Here is a 19,638-nt window from a genome sequence, read left to right as displayed (position 1 = left end):
CACCCCCACAGGGCCCAAGTTTCTCAATAACCACAATTTCCCCAGTGAAGGTGTTCCACATGCATTAACAGATACAATAGCAGAAATAGTTTAGAATGGGCAGTGTTTATTCCTCCTTTCACTCTTTTGTTCCTTGAATTACACCTTTTATTTTCATGGTATTACAAGGAGTGGTACGTTACCCCAGCGTAACTACATAAATTTATTAAATGTAAACAGAAGTAATGTTGCCTACATATTTTTGCACAAATGTACATGCATATCCAGCTAAACAGGAGGCATACAACTAATGTTGCGGACTCAAATCAATTTAAAAAAATAATACACATTTTATCAAGCATTTGTATTGATATAATTCATGCATCTGCAATATATAGTAATATTGAACTATAATGTTGAAACATCCATCCATTGTCAAAAATCCACATGGATACAGTGGCTGTTTCGCACTCAACAATCTTTTCAGTGGCTGCTGCTATAGAAGCAAAACATACATTCAACTTGTTCAACACGAGGGCAGTTTGGATGCTTTGATGAGACTGTCAGAGAGATATTCCTCTCCTTGTTATGACTGGTTGGAGGTTTTAGTTTGCAGTGCTTCATACAAAGAGGAGGTTCTAATATTTACATGAGGGGGGAACTCGGTCTTGAGGACTGGGCAATGAATGACACACAAACTTACCTTCCACAGCCATTCGCTCCCTTAGTTCCTGCTGCAGTCGACTCTGACGGTCCTCGAGCTCCAATTCTCTGGCGCTTAAAAGAAAAAATGAACAGGAGAACACACATCAACCCTGATTTTTTTCTCTTTCTTCTTTCTACATACATTCTTGCTGCTGGAGGCTGTAAATTTCCCCAGTGTGGGGCGAATAAAGGATATCTTATCTCATCTTATCTTATCTTATCAATTCTGTAGCTTTGAACTTCCAGCCTTTCGGAGTGACTTATCCGAATAAATGTTTTGATAAAATAATTGTACTTATCACAGCCAAATTAAAATAAGGTACCTTCTCATCGAAATAACGGAGGGGATCCAGCAGCCTGTGTTCAGCCTTGGCTTGATTTAGATTTTATTATACAGCTATTTATTATTTCTTCTGTTTTGTCACATTAAATCCGTCCATGTGACGGCTTAGAGTCCTGGCATTACACAATGCATTGCGTTCTGACATGTAATTTGGGAGGGAGTATATGTTCACGATTGCCACAGCGGCTTCATTTGCCAAAATGTGCTACTTTTTTTTTGGGGGGGGGGGGGGGGGATACTGTATATTTAAGTTGTGTAGGTATTGTGACAAAACTGGAATACATGGGGATGATGGTGTTGAATACAAAGACGAACACAGCTAAAATCCCAATTCACTTAAACGTTTCAGGCAAAGTGGACTGCTGCGGCTCCTGGGAATAACATAATTTAAACGTAACATGGAAAAAACACAAAGTGGATCATTCAAATGGTGTTGCTGACACTTAGATCGATTCATTGCAGGGTGTTAAAAAGAATCCAACACCAAATGTTTTTGAGTATATCACTTACAATATCATGAGTTCAGATTCATAGCGGACGAGGGCATTCTTCTCCTGCACGAGCTTGAACCACTCTTGCATCAGTTTGGGATCATCCTTCTTTCCCATACCTGGAGAAAAGTGTTGGAGAGGTGTCGCGGTGAGATGCGCGACATCAGATTGAACACACAAGGACACTCAAGGATCGACATTGGGGAATGCAATCACAGCCAAGGCGGGATGTCCTCGTTGAGGGATGGTGAGGTGGAAAGATGGACTTGACACCAATGTGATCGGTTATCCATATTTCCCAGAGTCACATAAAGATGGTGTGGTGGTTTTGACTTCAGAGAGGTGTACATACAAACAACTCTCAAACACACATACAAACACACTTGAAAGTTGGAAAGACAATCTGTTGTATTGATCTATTAGCATAATGCAAATCAGACTGTTCTTTATGGGGTAACGCTTATTTTATCTCTTCTTGGTTTAATAGAGTACAAAGTGATGAGGTGCGTGTGTGTGGAAGGGCGGGTAGGATGGGGGTGTTGAGGGAATACGTGAGGGTTTCAAAAAAACAAAACAAAACAAAAAAGAGACAGCAAAAACATTGGACCAAAGCCAAGAACCAATATAATATATATATTCACACACACACACACACACACACACACTCACACCCACACACGCACACCCAGTACATGTGTTCAAGATATATATATATATATTTCAATAAATTCCTTAATCCTTCCTTGACCAGCTAATGACCCACCATCAGAAATTAAATCATTCAAATCCAATCAAAACAGAGCAGTTTAAAAGCAAACTATTTCTGAGCCACAAATCTCCTTTCTTCAGAATGAATCCCGGGATATTCTATGGAGGTGCTAGTTGCTATGACAACATACTTGATCAAAAATGCTTTGTGAGCAGTATGCATTTCGACTGCAGATATCACCCCCACACTCCCCCAAATACAATTTTGTTCATTTAATCTCGATTGAGGTGGCACTTTCTTGTCATTAACTTGCGTCCTGAACAGAAAACATCATTTTAACAGTAGAATGTCATGCTTGACCGTGCTCAAAGAAGGGTACTATTCAGTTTGAAATAATCATTGAAATGGTCTCAATCCTAGAGCTCACTGAAAGAGTACTCAGAATACTTCATGATGCTTGATGGCCTCTTCTCATATTTATGCGGTTTAATTAAGACACATAATGTACAGTTAAGTACTGTACATATTATAAACTTTACATGTACTGGTAGTTTAGTTTGGCCTGGTCAGACATTCAAATTCAAAATATAGGTAAAAAGAATTTAGTCTCTTCTTTTCTGTACTTTTGGTGTAGTTCCACGGCGTGTATTTAAGTCTATCAATTGAGGGTTTTTAGTGAAGTCTGGCTGACAATGGCAATACAGTGTTCCTTTGCTACTTCGCCGTTCAGGTATTGCGGCTTCAGTCTATCGTGAGGTTTTCAATTTTGAACATGACTTAATCGATTGCAGGTTTATTTCACTATTTTATGTACTTTCTTGCCATTTTTTTCTTTCAAAATCAGAAAAAAATCTCATCCTAAGATAGAAAAAAAAATCCAAATCAAAATCCGAGACCATGAAAATGAACGAAGCACATTGCAGGCAGAAATAGTGACCAGAGCGCACTCAGCCTCCAGCAGCACATGAGGGTGGCGAAATGTCGACGTTTTCTTTTTTAGTTTAATACGGCTTACCTTAACCAGAATCCCACGTCGCATTGTAGCAAAAAGTACAAACCTTTGGGCGCTGTAAATCCTTGTTTAGAAAACCAAAAAGCTAGCTGCCATGACTACTGTTCAAAAGATACAAAAGATACTAATAATACATTTTATTTATAAGCGCCTTTCAAGACACCCAAGGACACTTTACAATAACAAAAAACAAAATAGACATGTTCACCATTTTTTTTTTAAATTGCAAGCTTAAATGAATTGGAACAAGTAATTAGCATGGCGTTTTTCAACTAGAAGATAAAGTTGGGGTGGAGCACATGTTGTCCTCAAGAGGTACAAGGGTAACTAAAGACATGAGACTTTAGGTTTTTTGGGACATTTTCTTTCCACCATCCCCACCACCACCAGCCCTCAGCGCAAGGTGCCAAACAGAGGAGAGCCCTCAAAGAACTTAAAAGTAAAGCATAAATCAATTAGATAACAAATGAAAACAAAAGCTTGCATCTTCACACACTTTACAAATTGAAACCCAGGCAAAATCTCAATTGGCAGGTATTAGCTACAAGAACAAACCAGATGATTCATTAATTTTTAAAAATTGCTTTGTGCAGGCTCCAATATTTACAACACAACTTCACACCATGCAAGGATGACACTCCTGAATCAAGCCTCCAAGTTACAGTTTTTGTGTGGAGATTTGTCATACTATCTGAAAATGGCGAATGACGGTCACTACAATGACCTATTCAAATGGTTGCATTTGAAAACCATGCATGCAGCTGGTTCGTAACAACATCACAGCAGAGCTGGTAAAGAAAAAGATGGGGGAAGGCAAGAAAATTTGGGAGGGTTCAGGGAAATAGCCCAGTTCTGGAGAACCCCTGCGGTTGCCGTGGTAACCTGCCACACCCGACAAGCAGAGGCGGCGAGGTTAGGTTACCTTCAGGGGAACAGCAGAGGCAGAAGGGGAGAGTTCTCCGACGGTGCATCCCCACAAAGGGCTCAACTTCCACAAGACAGGGGGAAAGGGAGCGAGGGACTGACACAGACCGGAACATTGATGCGGAACAGAGAAGGGATGGTAGAAATGATAGAGAAGAAGAAAAGCAGAGATGTTACAGTAGGAAACAGTCGAGAATACAGGGTGAGGGGACACGTGTGATGAGAAAGAGAAAAACATGGAGGAGGATTTCAAAGGAGGGCAGGAACAGTGAGATAGGAAGAAGACAAATCACCTAGGAGGAGAAGGTGGGAGTGATCACCTTTGTGGTATGAGGGATGAATAAAGTAGGAGTAAAAACAGCAAAACAACCTGAAAAAAAAAGGCTTTTGTGATAATGCACGAGTACTGCTCTCTAGACACTTCCATTAGGCCAACACATTATTCTTTTGAGGATACCATGGAATGAAAAGGCTTGCACTTCAATATAAAAACCTTAATAGGGTCAATTTACAACTCATGGTTAAAGTGAAGAGGAAAAAAAAAGCAGGTAATCATACTGCATATCCTCAGATGGAAATCAGGCTTCTTCAAAACGTGCATAAAAACTCGATACTTATCTGATCCCACTTAATGCAACTGTAAGCTACAAATTGGATACGAACCGTCAATATGAGCTTGATGTCACTGCAATAAACCGATCAGTGAAGAGTCCACCGCGTCTGCTCAAACAACACATATGCTACAGTGCCACCGTTCAATTGGATGACTTGGTCCATTTCTTCTCCATGATGGCTACTATAAAGTATGCTACGCTGATAACTATTACGATGAAAACAGATTTTTGACCACCATGTAAATGTGAAACAGTACTACTGTAATTTCCGGAATATAAACTGCTACTTTTTTCCCATGCTTTGAACCTTGTGGATTTGAATGTGACATGGTTAATTTATGGATTTTTACTAACGAGTTTCATGCTGCCAATAGATTGAGATACAATCCCATCACATCTGACCATCACAATGGACCAATGAAACTGTCTGAGTCAGTGCTCAAACTTAATCTTCATATTAGCATTTGCATAATTTAATTGGAGGCATGGTGACAAATAAATAAATAAATCTCAGGACAAAGTTCCCACTCTTTCCTTAAAATTACTTTTGAGGCCTTTTGCAGGACTTCCCGGCAGTTTTTCCATTTCCTGTATTAGGAGTAAAATTATCAAAGCATACACAAATAAATTCCACTTCCAAGCTTTGGAGAGGTGTTATTTTCCACAACTGTACCCAACATTTTGTACATTTAAGCAGATTGCTCCAATGTTGAAAAACACCATACTAAATTGGTCCCCCCCCCCCCCACCAAAAAGGGCTCTCTCAAAGCTGCAAATCAATTCTCAACATTCACAGCAAAAGAGCTGCTCGTTCACAAGTGTCACAACACTATTGTGCGATCTCACTTGGATGGTGTCATCTAAAGGACTTTCATTGCTAAGTAAATGAAGATGGTGGAATATAGAATGATGAATGACTGATGAATGAGCTGCTGATGGGTTGAAGAGAGGCCATAGCCCATGATAGCACCCACTTCACCCTAACAGCCAGGTTGAATAGCCAAGGGGCGTAACACTAGCTAAAAACTGCATGAAAAGGTGGTTATTCAAGCCGGATTCCAAATGAATTTTTCTCATTCACGTATTTTCTGTGAAGCAAGTATGAATACCGAGTGGAACGTTGTTCGTATTCGTGCTCGTGAGCTCTTTTTCTTCAATAAAAAATACTAATTTGAAACTAATTTGTTGAGCTGCATCTCAATCTACCACCTGTATTTCTACACAATCCTGACAAGCTGGAAGATGAAGAAAGCCATGCTTGACTATGCTGTATCGGTATTTGAAAAGCAGCTACAAGGGTTTACGGTAATTCAAAGTTGTTGTTTTTTTCTAGTCCATTTGCTTGATCTCTTTCTTTACAAACATCTCTTGTAACGTGGACATCCATGCCTGATGAAGCCGCCAATATGTATGCAGGCATGTGTATTTATTTTCATCCATCCATCCATCCATTTCCCGATACGCTTATCCTCACAAAGGTCGCAGGGTGTGCTACAGCCTATCCCAGCTGTCTTCGGCCAGTAGGCAGGGGACACCCTGAACATGTTGCCAGTCAATAGCAGAGCACACATTTACATACAACCATCCGCGCTCACAGTCACACCTAGGGACAATTTAGAGTGTTCCACTAGCCTGCCATGCATATTATTGGAATGTGGAAGGAAACCCGAGTACCCGGAGAAAACCCACACAGGCATGGGGAGAAAATGCAAACTTTACACAGGAATGGCAGAGCCGGAATCGAACTCTGCTCCTCTGTGCCACGAGGCGGACGTGCTGTACCAGTCAACCCCCATGCCTTTATGTGACCACGGCATGGTGGTCCATTGTCATCCATGAAGATGAAATCGGGCCCATTTGTTCAAGTGGGGGCATAATCACTGGATTAATAACGTTATTCAGGTAGCATGGGGTTGTCACTGTACCATTCACAAAGTATAGAGCAGTTCTGTACCAACTGGACTAACATTTTATTCCTTCGCTATTTGAAATAGATTTGATTGACTTTTCCCTATGTGCAGTGGGACGCAAGAGGGTTATGAAGAATATATTCGTTGAGCTCATTTTTAGTGAGCTAAAGATGTTTACTCATTTAAAAATATCACAAATGCAAATAGGTACTAGTAAAGGAAATGTGATGTAATTCAAATTTCTTAACAGGATACTGAACTCCACTAAGTCGGACACAAGACTTAAAGTGCTGAATTCAAAGCTAGCATGAGAAGCAGAGAGTACAGGCCAGAGTCAAGAAAGGCAAATAAAAAAGCGAAATGATACAGAAAGATTCATGACCAAGAATTTTCCAAATAAGGCAGACAACACACATGGAACAACACCTTAATTCCCTAACACCAACTCACACAATATCAGTCGTTAAATTCCCTCCTAACCAAAAGCCATAACAATAGAGATATCTGGACAGTTTCGAGTTCCAATACAACAGCTATGTATATATAGTATATGCACTTTTTTCCCCACAAGGCCAATTCATACTGAGAGGATTTTCTGATCATTTGTCCTTGCATGTACTGTATATTGCAGGCAATCCAAGACGAGCCCTCGAGAGGCTGAATCAAAAGTGAGCATTACCATCTTTGTAAAAATCTAGTCAATTTTTCGATACGGCTCTTGTATTGGAACCCCGTGGATTGTGAACGTGTATGTCAGTTTGTGACAAGTGAGCCAATGAACGAAATGTTATTGTGGGAGTGAGTTCATCGTTATGTCCAAAAACCAAGCAATTTCTCGCATGGGTGAGTAAAAACAAGCTACAAGGCCAAACAAAGAGAAATCATGAGCCTCTTAAAATTTGGGGGAGACATTTCTGAAGACATTTCTAAATAAACCATCTTACAGTGTTATCAAGGGGTGAAGTCTCACCTTGTCTTCAAACAAGACTGCATTGAAAATGTCAAGTCCAACATGCTGACTACAGACTAATTACACCTAAGACTAGATTGAGGGATTGCTTTATCATTGGCACACGCTGTGGTTAAATCCTGGGGGAGCAACAACTGAGCAAGTATGAAGGGGCGGGGAAATAAAATCAGGGAAGGATGATGGGAAACAATTACAGCACATAGGAGAAGGATGGATTATTGGGAATCTTAACAAGGCGGAACTATTATTGACACTGGGGGACACAGTTAATGGGACAAACGACACATTTGTTTTTAATAGGACACAAGCTGCGCTCTGAATGTTTCCCCATCCCTGGGCACAATTATATAGTGGGCATGATCTATTTACTGTGTATTTTAAAACTCGCTACATTTTCGTTTAGACTTGTCAGAACTCTAGTATATATATTCAAGTTTAGTTTGCTGGGAATGGTCTCACAGGCAAGGACTCGTTTGCATGAAGAGTGATGTGCCTATGACAGAAAGCATGAAAATGATGACAACACCCGGCATTATGCAGGGCGCTTTCATTTGTTCCAGAGCGGGTGTACAGGTAATCCGCCGACATATTATTTTGTTGCTTATTGTGGTATTTCTATGGGTTTAAAAAAATAATTATGTAGTTACAGTCATGAATGTAATTTATTTTATTATCACATATCAGTCATTGTGCGGGTCGTTACATTTTACATTCATGAATGTGTAAAGAAGTGGACATTTATTTTTATCTTACTGTAAATACAATCGTAGTACTATCATTTTGGAGCTCCAATACTGTTCATCTCTTATTGTGCTTGTAGTTCACAGTGGAGCAGAATTTCTTGTTTCGACACAGGAGAGGGGCAAAATATGAGCAACGCCTATGCGCTGAATGCCGTGTGATGTGCTGCACCACTGCAATTTACTAGAAGTAATGTCGCCTTTACATTATTCAAAAATCCATCGTTCATAGGTTTATAGACATCAATTTCTATCTTATTGTTCTGATCTCCTTTGTCATGTTGCTGAGGAGAAGGCCAGAGAATACGGACAAGTGGAATGGAGGAGGCTTTGCAATGATGCGAAAACCAATCAGCCAGACAGTCAATGGAGGTAGATGGGTACAAAACAAAAGGTAGGGTGGGGAGAGATTCAGTTAGCCATTAGGTTAGTCATTAAATGACAGATTGCAAATACATACCGCCCAGATGTAAGTCCAGGATTTCACTGTAATTAGAATCTCCCCAATAGTCTACAATGACAGGGATATATTAGACACAATAATTATTTCAGACTGCCCCACACTGGGCACACAAACAATGTCCCTAAAATGAGCATGCATGCACACACATTGGTACACTTCAACCCACAGGGACACTCAAAAGACATATCCCTCTGTACTCACCACGGTGCCCAGCACAAACAGCTTTTAAGCATGAGCACATGACAGTGATCCTATATATATATATATATACATATATATATATACATACACACACATACACAGTATACAGTATATCAGGCTTTAGTTCAGACTTCCTTAGTTCTGTGCGACTCCTAATTCATTTTACCAAGAATTTTTTTTTTCAAATCTGTGGAAACAGTTTCAGGAAGGTTCTTTTCTCTTCCAACATGACTGTGATGTACTGCTCAAACATGACCCAATACATCTCATTTATATTGGACGTTCAACACGATATCCAGATTGCTGCTGTCCTACATTGCAGCAGCATAAATCTAAAACAAGGGATTTTTTTGTAGCAACACTTGGCTACACGTAACAAATCTTTGTGGAAAATAGCCTATAATTCTGTCAACCAATCTGAATTTGATTTCTACCATACGGCGTTGACCATCAGAAAGGACCCGAATCAGGGAAACGGTCCTCGCTGGGTGACAGTGGAGGAGACAACATGCATCCAGAACAAGCACACACACACACAAATATTTGTCGGTACACATATTCTCTTGAGTGCATGCAGCTCTTCTAAAAATGGCGGATGTTATAGACAAATTATAATGTTCAGAGATGGAGAACTGTTGCAATGTGTCACCACAGATGGAGCCGATGTCACAGTGTCATATGTCATTCGTATGAAGAGAAACTTTAGTGAATCTAATACCTGATCTTCTTTTGTGCTGTTTGGGTAATGTATAAGTACCTTTGTACATTCCTTTAAGAAAGTAGAGTTGCAAACATGTTACAGCAGAGAAACAACTGATTGGGGTGGAAAGCACAGTCACTTGAAAATAATTCCAATAAATATACCTTCTGTTCAATGAATATAAAATACTGTGCAAAACTTTTAGTCCACCATTAGATTTACATTTTTTTAAGCAATCACGGGATGACCACACTGTATATATCAAGATTGTCACACAGTAAAGTACATCCCTCCAACAGATATAAATGATGAAGAAATGGAAAAGACAATTGAGCTTAGCAACATCTTGTCCCTCTATGCATTACTTAGCAGACTATTCATCGCGAACTATGAACGGACGGGAGGTGCCATTAAAATTCTGGGTGGTGGACGGGTTGCATCAATGCTTGGGACTCATACTGTAAACGTGTATAAATGTATTTCTGTTTGTGTACCGTTGTTCAGATTGATGCCAATTGCTTTTCTCGCTTGTCCCGTACACCCCCCCCCCCCATCTACAAAGTTTTATGGAAACGATTTGGGTTTGTGTGTATTCATGCCTAATTGTATCAGTGCTTTTTTACTGGTTTACAATTTCTAATTGAATACAACAAAAAGGGTGGAAAACGAAAAACAATGCTTGTATAGTACTGGCCCCGGATTTTTGCACAATATAATACACTGTATAAGCATGTATCTGATTGTGCTAATCTTTTACAGCAATGATTCATGTGTACTCTATGATGATTTCATAGAGTACACATGACAACCCTATACTATAGTACCTTTGTAATACGTTCCCACAACCACTCTCTCGTATATAATGCGGTCCTTCTAATGTCCATCAAACTGCACAACATAATGAGAAGTGGGGCTGATTCACATAGTAGTTGTTTGTTCTATCTTGAATGTCCCCTTATCAAAAAAATATTTTTTTTTGCTTCAGAGAAACAACATTTAATTGCTTTCGTTGCACAGATAAACCAAAATGTTTGAACAAGATATGAAGATCTAAATTATGTCAAAGGGACACCTCTTGTGTTTTTCAAATCTAGTTTACATCACTGTATTCATCAATACAATTTATTATTGCTTTTATAGCTTGAGAAATAGCCACATGCAAATAAGCATCAAATTATGACGAGGCTTGCTCTCAAAAGGTAGGGGGGCATTCAAGCAGTTGAAATGAAAACTAGCGAGAACACTGTTGTGTCTGAATGTCACAAAATTCCTGGAACATACATTTTAATATTGAAGCAGTAAGAATTGTCTGGTACTCCACCATTTGGAGTTTAAATAAAAAAGAGAAAGCAAGATAATGAATGAGTGTGTACCTGCTTCCCCTCGCAATGCCTTTTCCACAGCTACGCCTCTCTCCTCGAGTTGTCTCTGCTTTTCCTCCACCTGCTCTAGTTGCCTCTGGATAATCTAATTGTTAAAAAAATGAAAAAAGAAGACGCATTTTGATTCCCACAAAAGTCTTCAAAATGTTAAAACAAACCATGAATATCACCTTAAAATGCCACTTCATTTGCAATTTATTCTTACAAATTCATAGTTGGAGAGTGCCACAATCTGGCTCACCGAAAATCCTCCAGTGGTATACACTGTATGTCCAATGTCATATAGAAAGATTATACTTTATCCTCAACTGTCACCACCTTATTTCCCACATAGTGCTTGCCGGCAGAATGCATGTTAAGGGGCCTGCTAACACCGCTCACTGTGTTAAACCACTATCAAATACATTATTACGGGAAAGGGTTTGATCATCTCTTTCTTACTTATTGGCATAATCTCACTAGCAAGCAGTCATAAGTAAGAAAAATACGTTTGTCAAATACAGCAGCATAAACACGGTAGAAATAACGGAAAGTATTAGAGCCAAGCAAACTGCTTTGTTACAGCTACTCTGTATTTTCATAAAGTTGTAATTTCAGTAATTTAGCTGTAAGTGCGTAACGCGACAATTTGAGAGCTGAGAACTTTTACTTTGGAAGTTTTCCCCTGCTTTTCCACTGATGCAACTTTAATCAGTGTCATGTGTTAGCTGGAGAAAAACAAGAGGCCCTTAGGCACGTGCTCAGGGCTGCAAGAGTAGTCTTCTCCAGTGTAGTTTAGTGCTGACTCGACGGCCTGGGAGGAGAACTGCAGATGAGTTGCACAAACTACCAGAGTGAATTTCTTCACCAAGGGATACAGTAGTTCTCAGTGCACATAGTCAGAAGAGACGTTATGCTAAAATATTGCCTAACGGAGTGCATTTTAAATTCAGTGGCATACACAACATAAATAATTAGGATTCAGTTTGACATCTTGCTGAATTTTGCAACTATGCACCGAAAACCAACAGTTAGATAACACCCAGCACAGCCACAATTCCCAGATGAATCTACTGTAAATAGCTAGAGAAAGAATATCTTGCCTTTAAGCATTTCATTTAGTGACACAAATAGGAAATATTACATGCTAACAAATGATTAAAACAACATGATCATTATTTCCATTTTATCAAAAGACTTTTTCATTTTGCTATTAACCTGGGCCCGGTGTAACCTCTTGAGTTCTTCCTGCTTAGCTTGTCGTCGAGCAGCCTTCTGGACTCTACGCGTCAATTTGGCATTGAGCTCCTCTTCTGTGTAGGTTTTCTAGTGGAATCACAACAAGGCATTAGATGAGGCCTTTGTTCAAACCAAAGAAATGTGGATCTCTCAAAGAGCTCTCAAGAACTCATCAACAAAAAAAATTATTTTGTCCACAACATGGTGGTGAACCGTGTGGACTCGCACTTATGTGTGTTGACTTGGAAAATAAATTGGACTGTTTCTCATATCCTTAAAATCTTATGAAATAGCATATGCACAAAGGTGTCTTGTAAATTAATCTGCAAACAGCACACAGATCAAAAGCTCCACTGGGTAACTTTAACAGAAATATTAAAACAGAAATCATCAATACTGAACATACACAGACCTCAGTGGACCTCTCACAGCATTGTTGTACACCAGGAAATTCTCTTTACACCAGGCAATACATTTTGAGAGAATGCAGTGCGGGGATGTTGACCCACCAAAAAACGTACTGAGAAGAGCGTTAAAAGCTTGAATGAGGCAAGAGAGAGCACATAGTACAGATAGCAAAATGTTTGTCCAGCATCCATACTGGAGTAACCATGTTGCAGTGACAGATAGGCAGGTTAATGTCATACCAGTCAGAAAGGGGCAGCCTTTGACATCAGCGGATGTCTTTGTGGTCTGACAGTGAAGCGCTGCTGAGAAGTCATGTTTGGACAGCAGTGTGTAAGTGTGAGCGAGTGAGTGGGTGTTGTGATCCCACTTGACATGCTTCCAGGAAGGACAGTTAGTTCTACGCCAGATGCTCAAAGGCATTTACGGAGTAAACGAACATGCGCATAGGATCAGGTATACACGGTGTGTTATTGATGGCAATGGATGTGATACTACCTTTGAGGCATATGATCTCTTGAACGCCAGTGCATGAGGGACATAAACAGACTTGGGGAAGACAAAACAATAAAAAATAAAACAACAAAACAAACAAACAAAAAAGAATAATCAAACATAACATGATTAGATGGGTTAATGGTGATGTTCAATCAGTTCAAAAATATTTAGAGTGGAAGTCAACCTCAACATTTTCTTAAGAATGCAGTGATCCCTCGCTATTTCACAGTTCGTTTATCGCGGCTTCAGTGCGTTGCGAATTTTTTCAAACATATTCATAAATATATATATATATATATATATATATATATATATATATATATATAAATTCAATGCTAATTTCTAATTGTGTATCTTAACAACTGTTTGAATCTTAAGCGGCTGGATAGCTCAGTTGGTAAGGCATCGGTTTGGCATACGGGAGACGGTGGTTCGAATCCCGCTTGGGGCAAAAATGAGCACATAACACCATCCAGTGTGGGTCCTTGGGCAAGATCCTTCACGCTAATGCCTACCTCATACAATGATGAGAGACAATAAAACGAATGACATGCCGGCTCAGACGTCGCCCGGCCAAACAAGGTCTGCGTCAGGTGCTGGGGGACCAGAGCACCTTGATGAAAAATGGGCTACTGGAACAAAGCGGAGATGGGCGAGATGCGATAACATGGCTCTGTTGGAATGCTACTACTCAAGCAACCCTAGTCAGAGGGGTTACATGCAGAGAATGTGGGCTAAATGGTTACTTCGAAACCCACAGTCACGGTTGACCAAGAAACAACTAGTAGCTCAGTGTTCCAACATCCACAAACGGCAACTGCTGTCACAACTTGAGATTGATGAGGTACAACGCAGGTTCCATGGTGAAGGGCCCCAGGCTTTCAGATCAGAGGAGGAGGTCATACAAGAGATTGGGAGGCAAGCCCCAATGAATGCAGATGATGAAATTGGGTGGCCAGCCCCAATGAATGAAATGCTGAGCGAGGCAGCAACTGACCTGAAAGTGAAGATCATGGCGAGAATGAAAGCTGGGCAACCTAGAAACCGATTACAACGACTATGTGAAGTACCATCTGAAAGTCTCATAGAAAGTGTGAATGCAGCACTGAGGGCGATCCCTACCGTAACGATCACAGAAACCAATGAGCTGATATACGCTTCAGCATCAGTGATCCTGGAGACTCTGGGCTATAAGAGCAACCATGAGATACGTTACCCACCATGGAAAAGACGGTTGGAGGCTAAGATCAAGGCGGCCCGGAATGATGTGAGTCAATTGACGGAGGCCCAGAGAGGTGTGATGAAAAGGCCGATACCCGAGAAGTACATCCAGATGACCATACCTGAAGCACTCGAAACTGCCAAACAAAGGCTCCAAGCCTTGTCCAGTCGCCTAAAGCGGTACACGAAAGAGAATGAAGCCAGACGAATAAACAGACTGTTCGCAACACAACCTGCGAAAGTGTACGCTGAGTGGCAGGGTCCTAACAACAGAGCTGACCCACCAAGACTGGAAACTGAAAGGTACTGGAAAGGCATATGGGAGAAGGAGGGTTGCACATAACAGCAGTGCACAATGGCTGGTGACCCTGAGAGAGGAGCACAGCAACCTGCCTGAACAGAACCCAGTTACCATAACAGTGGCAGACATACAGGAACGAGTCTCAGATATGAAGAACTGGACAGCACCAGGCCCGGACATGGTCCACACCTACTGGCTAAAGAAACTCACAGCACTCCATGAGCGCCTAGCAGTACAAATGAACCAGCTGCTGAGTGATGGGACTCACCCAGAATGGCTAACCGAAGGGCGAACGATCCTGATCATGAAGGATCCCTCGAAGGGTGCAGCCCCAACCAACTATCGGCCAATAACCTGTCTCTCCACAACATGGAAGCTCATGTCAGGAATCATTGCGGCTAAGATAAGTGGACACGTGGATCAATACATGAGCGAAGCGCAGAAGGGCATTGGTAGAGATACCAGAGGAGCCAAACATCAGCTCCTGGTTGACAGAACAGTCGCACAAGACTGCAGGTCCCGACGTACAAACCTGTGCACAGCCTGGATTGATTACAAGAAAGCCTATGACTCGATGCCACATACATGGATCACTGAATGCTTGGAGTTGTATAAGGTGAACAGGACCCTAAGAGCCTTCGTTGCGAACTCGATGAGAATGTGGAAAACCACACTTGAAGCCAATGGCAAGCCACTTACCCAAGTGTCCATCAAATGTGGCATATACCAAGGTGATGCACTCTCCCCACTGCTGTTCTGCATAGGACTGAACCCCCTAAGCCAAGTAATCACCAAGACAGGCTATGGATACCGCCTCAGAAATGGAGCTACAATCAGTCACCTCCTCTACATGGATGACATAAAGCTGTATGCTAAGAGCGAAAGGGACATAGATTCACTGATCCACACAACCAGGATCTACAGCAGCGACATCGGGATGTCATTCGGGCTTGAGAAATGTAGTCGGATGGTGACTAAGAGAGGAAAGGTAGTCTGCACTGATGGGGTCTCACTCCCTGAAGGAACAATAACAGACATTGAGGACAGCTACAAGTACCTTGGTATACCACAAGCCAATGGCAACCTCGAACTGGCAACAAGGAAAGCGGCTACGGCCAAATACTTCCAGCGAGTGAGGCAAGTCCTAAGAAGCCAGCTCAATGGCAAGAATAAGGCCCGGGCAATAAACAGCTATGCCCTGCCAGTGATCAGATACCCTGCAGGAATAATAAGGTGGCCAAAGGAAGAGATTCAGACCACGGACGTTAAGACCCGAAAGCTCCTAACCATGCATGGAGGGTTCCATCCCAAATCCAGCACCCTGAGACTGTACGCAAGCCGAAAGGAAGGAGGCCGGGGACTAGTGAGTGTGAGAGCCACTATCCAGGATGAAACATCCAAGCTCCATGAATACATCAAGGAGAAGGCTCCAACGGATGACATACTCAGAGAATGTCTCAGACAATGGGGAACAGAAGATGAGGCGCTGGAAGAGGGACCATCATGGGAGGACAAGCCCCTACACGGGATGCACCACCGGACCATAACTGAAGTGGCTGATCTCAAGAAGTCCTATCAGTGGCTAGAGAGGGCTGGCCTGAAGGACAGCACAGAGGCGCTCATCCTGGCTGCTCAGGAACAGGCCTTGAGCACCAGAGCCATCGAGGCCCAGATATACCACACCAGACAAGACCCAAGGTGTAGGTTGTGCAAAGAGGCACCTGAGACGATCCAACACATAACTGCAGGGTGTAAGATGCTGGCAGGGAAAGCCTACATGGAACGCCATAACCAGGTGGCTGGCATAGTCTACCGAAACATCTGTGCGGAGTATGGACTGGAAACCCCAAGGTCAAAATGGGAAACACCTCCGAAGGTGGTGGAGAATGACAGAGCGAAGATCCTGTGGGACTTCCAGATCCAGACTGACAAGATGGTAATGGCGAACCAACCAGATATCGTGATCATAGATAAAGGGCAGAGGAAAGCCGTTGTAGTGGATGTAGCGGTCCCTAGTGATGGAAACATCAGGAAGAAGGAACATGAGAAACTCGAGAAATACCAAGGGCTCAGAGAGGAGCTGGAGAGAGCCTGGAAGGTAAAGGTGACAGTCGTGCCTGTGGTGGTCGGAGCACTCGGGGCAGTGACCCCCAAACTAGATGAGTGGTTGCAACAGATCCCAGGAACAACATCGGACATCTCAGTCCAGAAATGTGCAGTGCTGGGAACAGCAAGGATACTGCGCAGAACCCTCAAGCTTCCTGGCCTCTGGTAGAGGACCCGAGCTGAATGAGGGACGGACACCACCCGAGGGGTGAGATGAGGATTTTTTTTTTTTTTTATAATCATATACATGGAGTACAGTACTGTATATGTTGCTCTATGTGACTCACTGTTGTTTTGCAGCTTCTCACGGACCATTTGCGGACAAAAAAAAAAAGATTTTTTTTCAAAACTTGTATATGTTAATTGGTCGCTACTTTGCGGATTATCGTTTATCGCAGGTGGTTTTGGTGCCCTTAACCGCGATAAATGAGGGATTATTGTATGTTCTATGCAGCCCCACTCGTCTCAACACAGCATTCCGATGAATACTGCGTTTGTGAACTATGAGTTAAGCAGTAAAATCCACGCAGTTTTGTACTTAGGAGGCGGCCACTTGTCCCCTGAGATGGGTGGACTTTGCTGCTCAACTCAGATACTACAAACATATTATTATTCAGAAGGCCATGTGTAGACTAGTGGAGGCGCATAGAACATAGTATTGTAATGACCATGTTTGGGTTGACTTCCCCTTTAAAATAATGGCCCCATTTAAACTGAATTACATGTACTAATCACAGACAATGTTACTTTTTCCCAACTAACAAAAACAACAGTGGGCACAGGGACAGTAAATGAATATGTTAAATAAAATTAGTTCAAAACACTGATTAATCTATTTCAAGCTGTAACACTGTCAAAAAACAAATTAATAAGGTCTGACTTATGGACATGTAGCTTTGGTAATTATGCTAATCAACATGATCTCACAAGAATTCAGTGAGAAATCCATTTAAAAAATATGTTGAAAATTGCTGTAACACACTTTACAATGTGGCAGACAAGTTGCGCTGAAGATGCTTTTTTAAAAAAACAGGATTGCAGCCTAAGTGAAAAGTTAACATAATATATAATAATGTATATTATGCAGATCTCACAATTTTGTTTGGAAAAAAAATTGAAATCAAGCCTCTTAATTATCTGAAAGATTGTAAAAATGAGTTGGAGAATTGTACAGTGTTTTTGTTCACAAGAAATCTCATTGAACTCTTGTGAGAACAGCCTTATCAAAAGCATAAAACACAGAAACGTAACCCAAACTAGTAAACAGGTGCTAGGGACTGGATCGCAAGTGACAAGGCATGTTTTTGTGTTTGCAACTCAATGTTTAAGTCCGACGGATATTCAACAAAAGTTAACATGATTTTTCTTGTCTTTATTTAACAAAATTGTAGAGTATGTCTTAGGGCTGGGCAATTATAGAAAAATAACCTACTATCATGATTATTTTGATAGATATTTTTTTTTTCATCTTCCTAACCGCTTGATCCTCACTAGGGTTGCGGGGGGTGCTGGAGCCTATCCCAGCTGTCTCCGGGCAGTAGGCGGGGGACACCCTGAATCGGTAGCCAGCCAATCGCAGGGCACACAGAGACGAACAACCATTCGCACTCACACTCACACCTAGGGACAATTTAGAGTGTTCAATCAGCCTGCCATGCATATTTTTTGGAATGTGGGAGGAAACCGGAGCACCCGGAGAAAACCCACGCAGGCCGGGGGAGAACATGCAAACTCCACACAGGGAGGCCGGAGCTGGAATCGAACCCGGTACCTCTGCACTGTGAAGCCGACGTGCTAACCGGGACTACCGGGCCGCCCTTGATAGATATTTAAATCACAATTAATAAACATTATCATTCAGTGATTTCAAAATTTAGTATTTGTTCTGCTACCAAAACTCACCTTGAAATAAAACTTGAAAGAACAACCAGAAAATAAATGAGAAACATAATAATAATAATTTAAAAATAATAATTCAAATATATATATATATATATATATATATATATATATATATATATACACCGGTATATACACACACACACACACACACACGCACGCACATACACACACAGTATATATTTTCATTTTCAATACCACCAATGCTGATCATGTACATTGGGTGCTAGCATTAGTTGTATTAGCCGTATTTAAATATACAATGTGTGTAATGTTGTTGCGAGTTTAGCTTTATACTAAACTTCACCGAGGGTGTCATTCAACATTTTAAAGTAATCTAAGGGCGTGCGTGTTTTTTCTTCTTTCTTCTTTCTACCCACATTCTTGCTGCTGGAGGCTGGGTGGAGGCGTCACACACTTCTACAAAAGCAACACGGTGCATTCTATGTACTTTCACAACACAGAAACTTACCTACTGCACCATTCGGCAAACATTTTTAAAATTGTTCGATAAGAATGTCAAAATCACAAATTTCAATGAATTGCCCAGCCCAAGTACGTGCTGTTGTTTCCAATGCTGGATGACCGCATGTCCCTGACTCTAAACCCAAGCGGGTCTATTGATACCACCTAAGCACACACAGGGTGAAGCAAAGGAGACAATATATTTGAATTTGAGGCATTAACATGCATGTAAATCACAGACCTCTATAGTTGAAAACTCTCTTATGATTCTAATGTGGAGGTGTTTTTTTTGTTTGTTTGTTTTTGTTTCTAATGAGGACCTAAATAACACTTGGTCATTCAAATTATTGAATTATCAAACACAAAACACAATTATGACAAT

At 41.2% G+C, this 19,638-nt stretch overlaps 1 protein-coding gene across 1 annotated transcript in view; it reads right to left on the bottom strand.

Annotated features, from left to right (window-relative positions):
- Nucleotides 1–19,638, bottom strand: part of mical3a (microtubule associated monooxygenase, calponin and LIM domain containing 3a) — a 61,538-nt gene that overhangs the window by 4,579 nt on the left and 37,321 nt on the right. The window contains exons 40-47 of the mRNA XM_052061587.1: nucleotides 13,265–13,315; nucleotides 12,341–12,448; nucleotides 11,135–11,228; nucleotides 9,780–9,830; nucleotides 8,858–8,908; nucleotides 4,162–4,260; nucleotides 1,538–1,637; nucleotides 683–756 (exon numbers count right to left, since the gene is read on the bottom strand). Of these exons, the coding sequence (XP_051917547.1) occupies nucleotides 683–756; nucleotides 1,538–1,637; nucleotides 4,162–4,260; nucleotides 8,858–8,908; nucleotides 9,780–9,830; nucleotides 11,135–11,228; nucleotides 12,341–12,448; nucleotides 13,265–13,315 (628 nt within the window). The remainder of the gene's footprint in view (nucleotides 1–682; nucleotides 757–1,537; nucleotides 1,638–4,161; nucleotides 4,261–8,857; nucleotides 8,909–9,779; nucleotides 9,831–11,134; nucleotides 11,229–12,340; nucleotides 12,449–13,264; nucleotides 13,316–19,638) is intronic.

Source organism: Hippocampus zosterae, chromosome 3 (assembly GCF_025434085.1).
Source record: "Hippocampus zosterae strain Florida chromosome 3, ASM2543408v3, whole genome shotgun sequence".
NCBI lineage: Eukaryota > Metazoa > Chordata > Actinopteri > Syngnathiformes > Syngnathidae > Hippocampus > Hippocampus zosterae.
The sequence above is the reverse complement of the archived record's forward strand: the minus strand, read 5'-3'. Positions and strand labels throughout refer to the sequence as shown.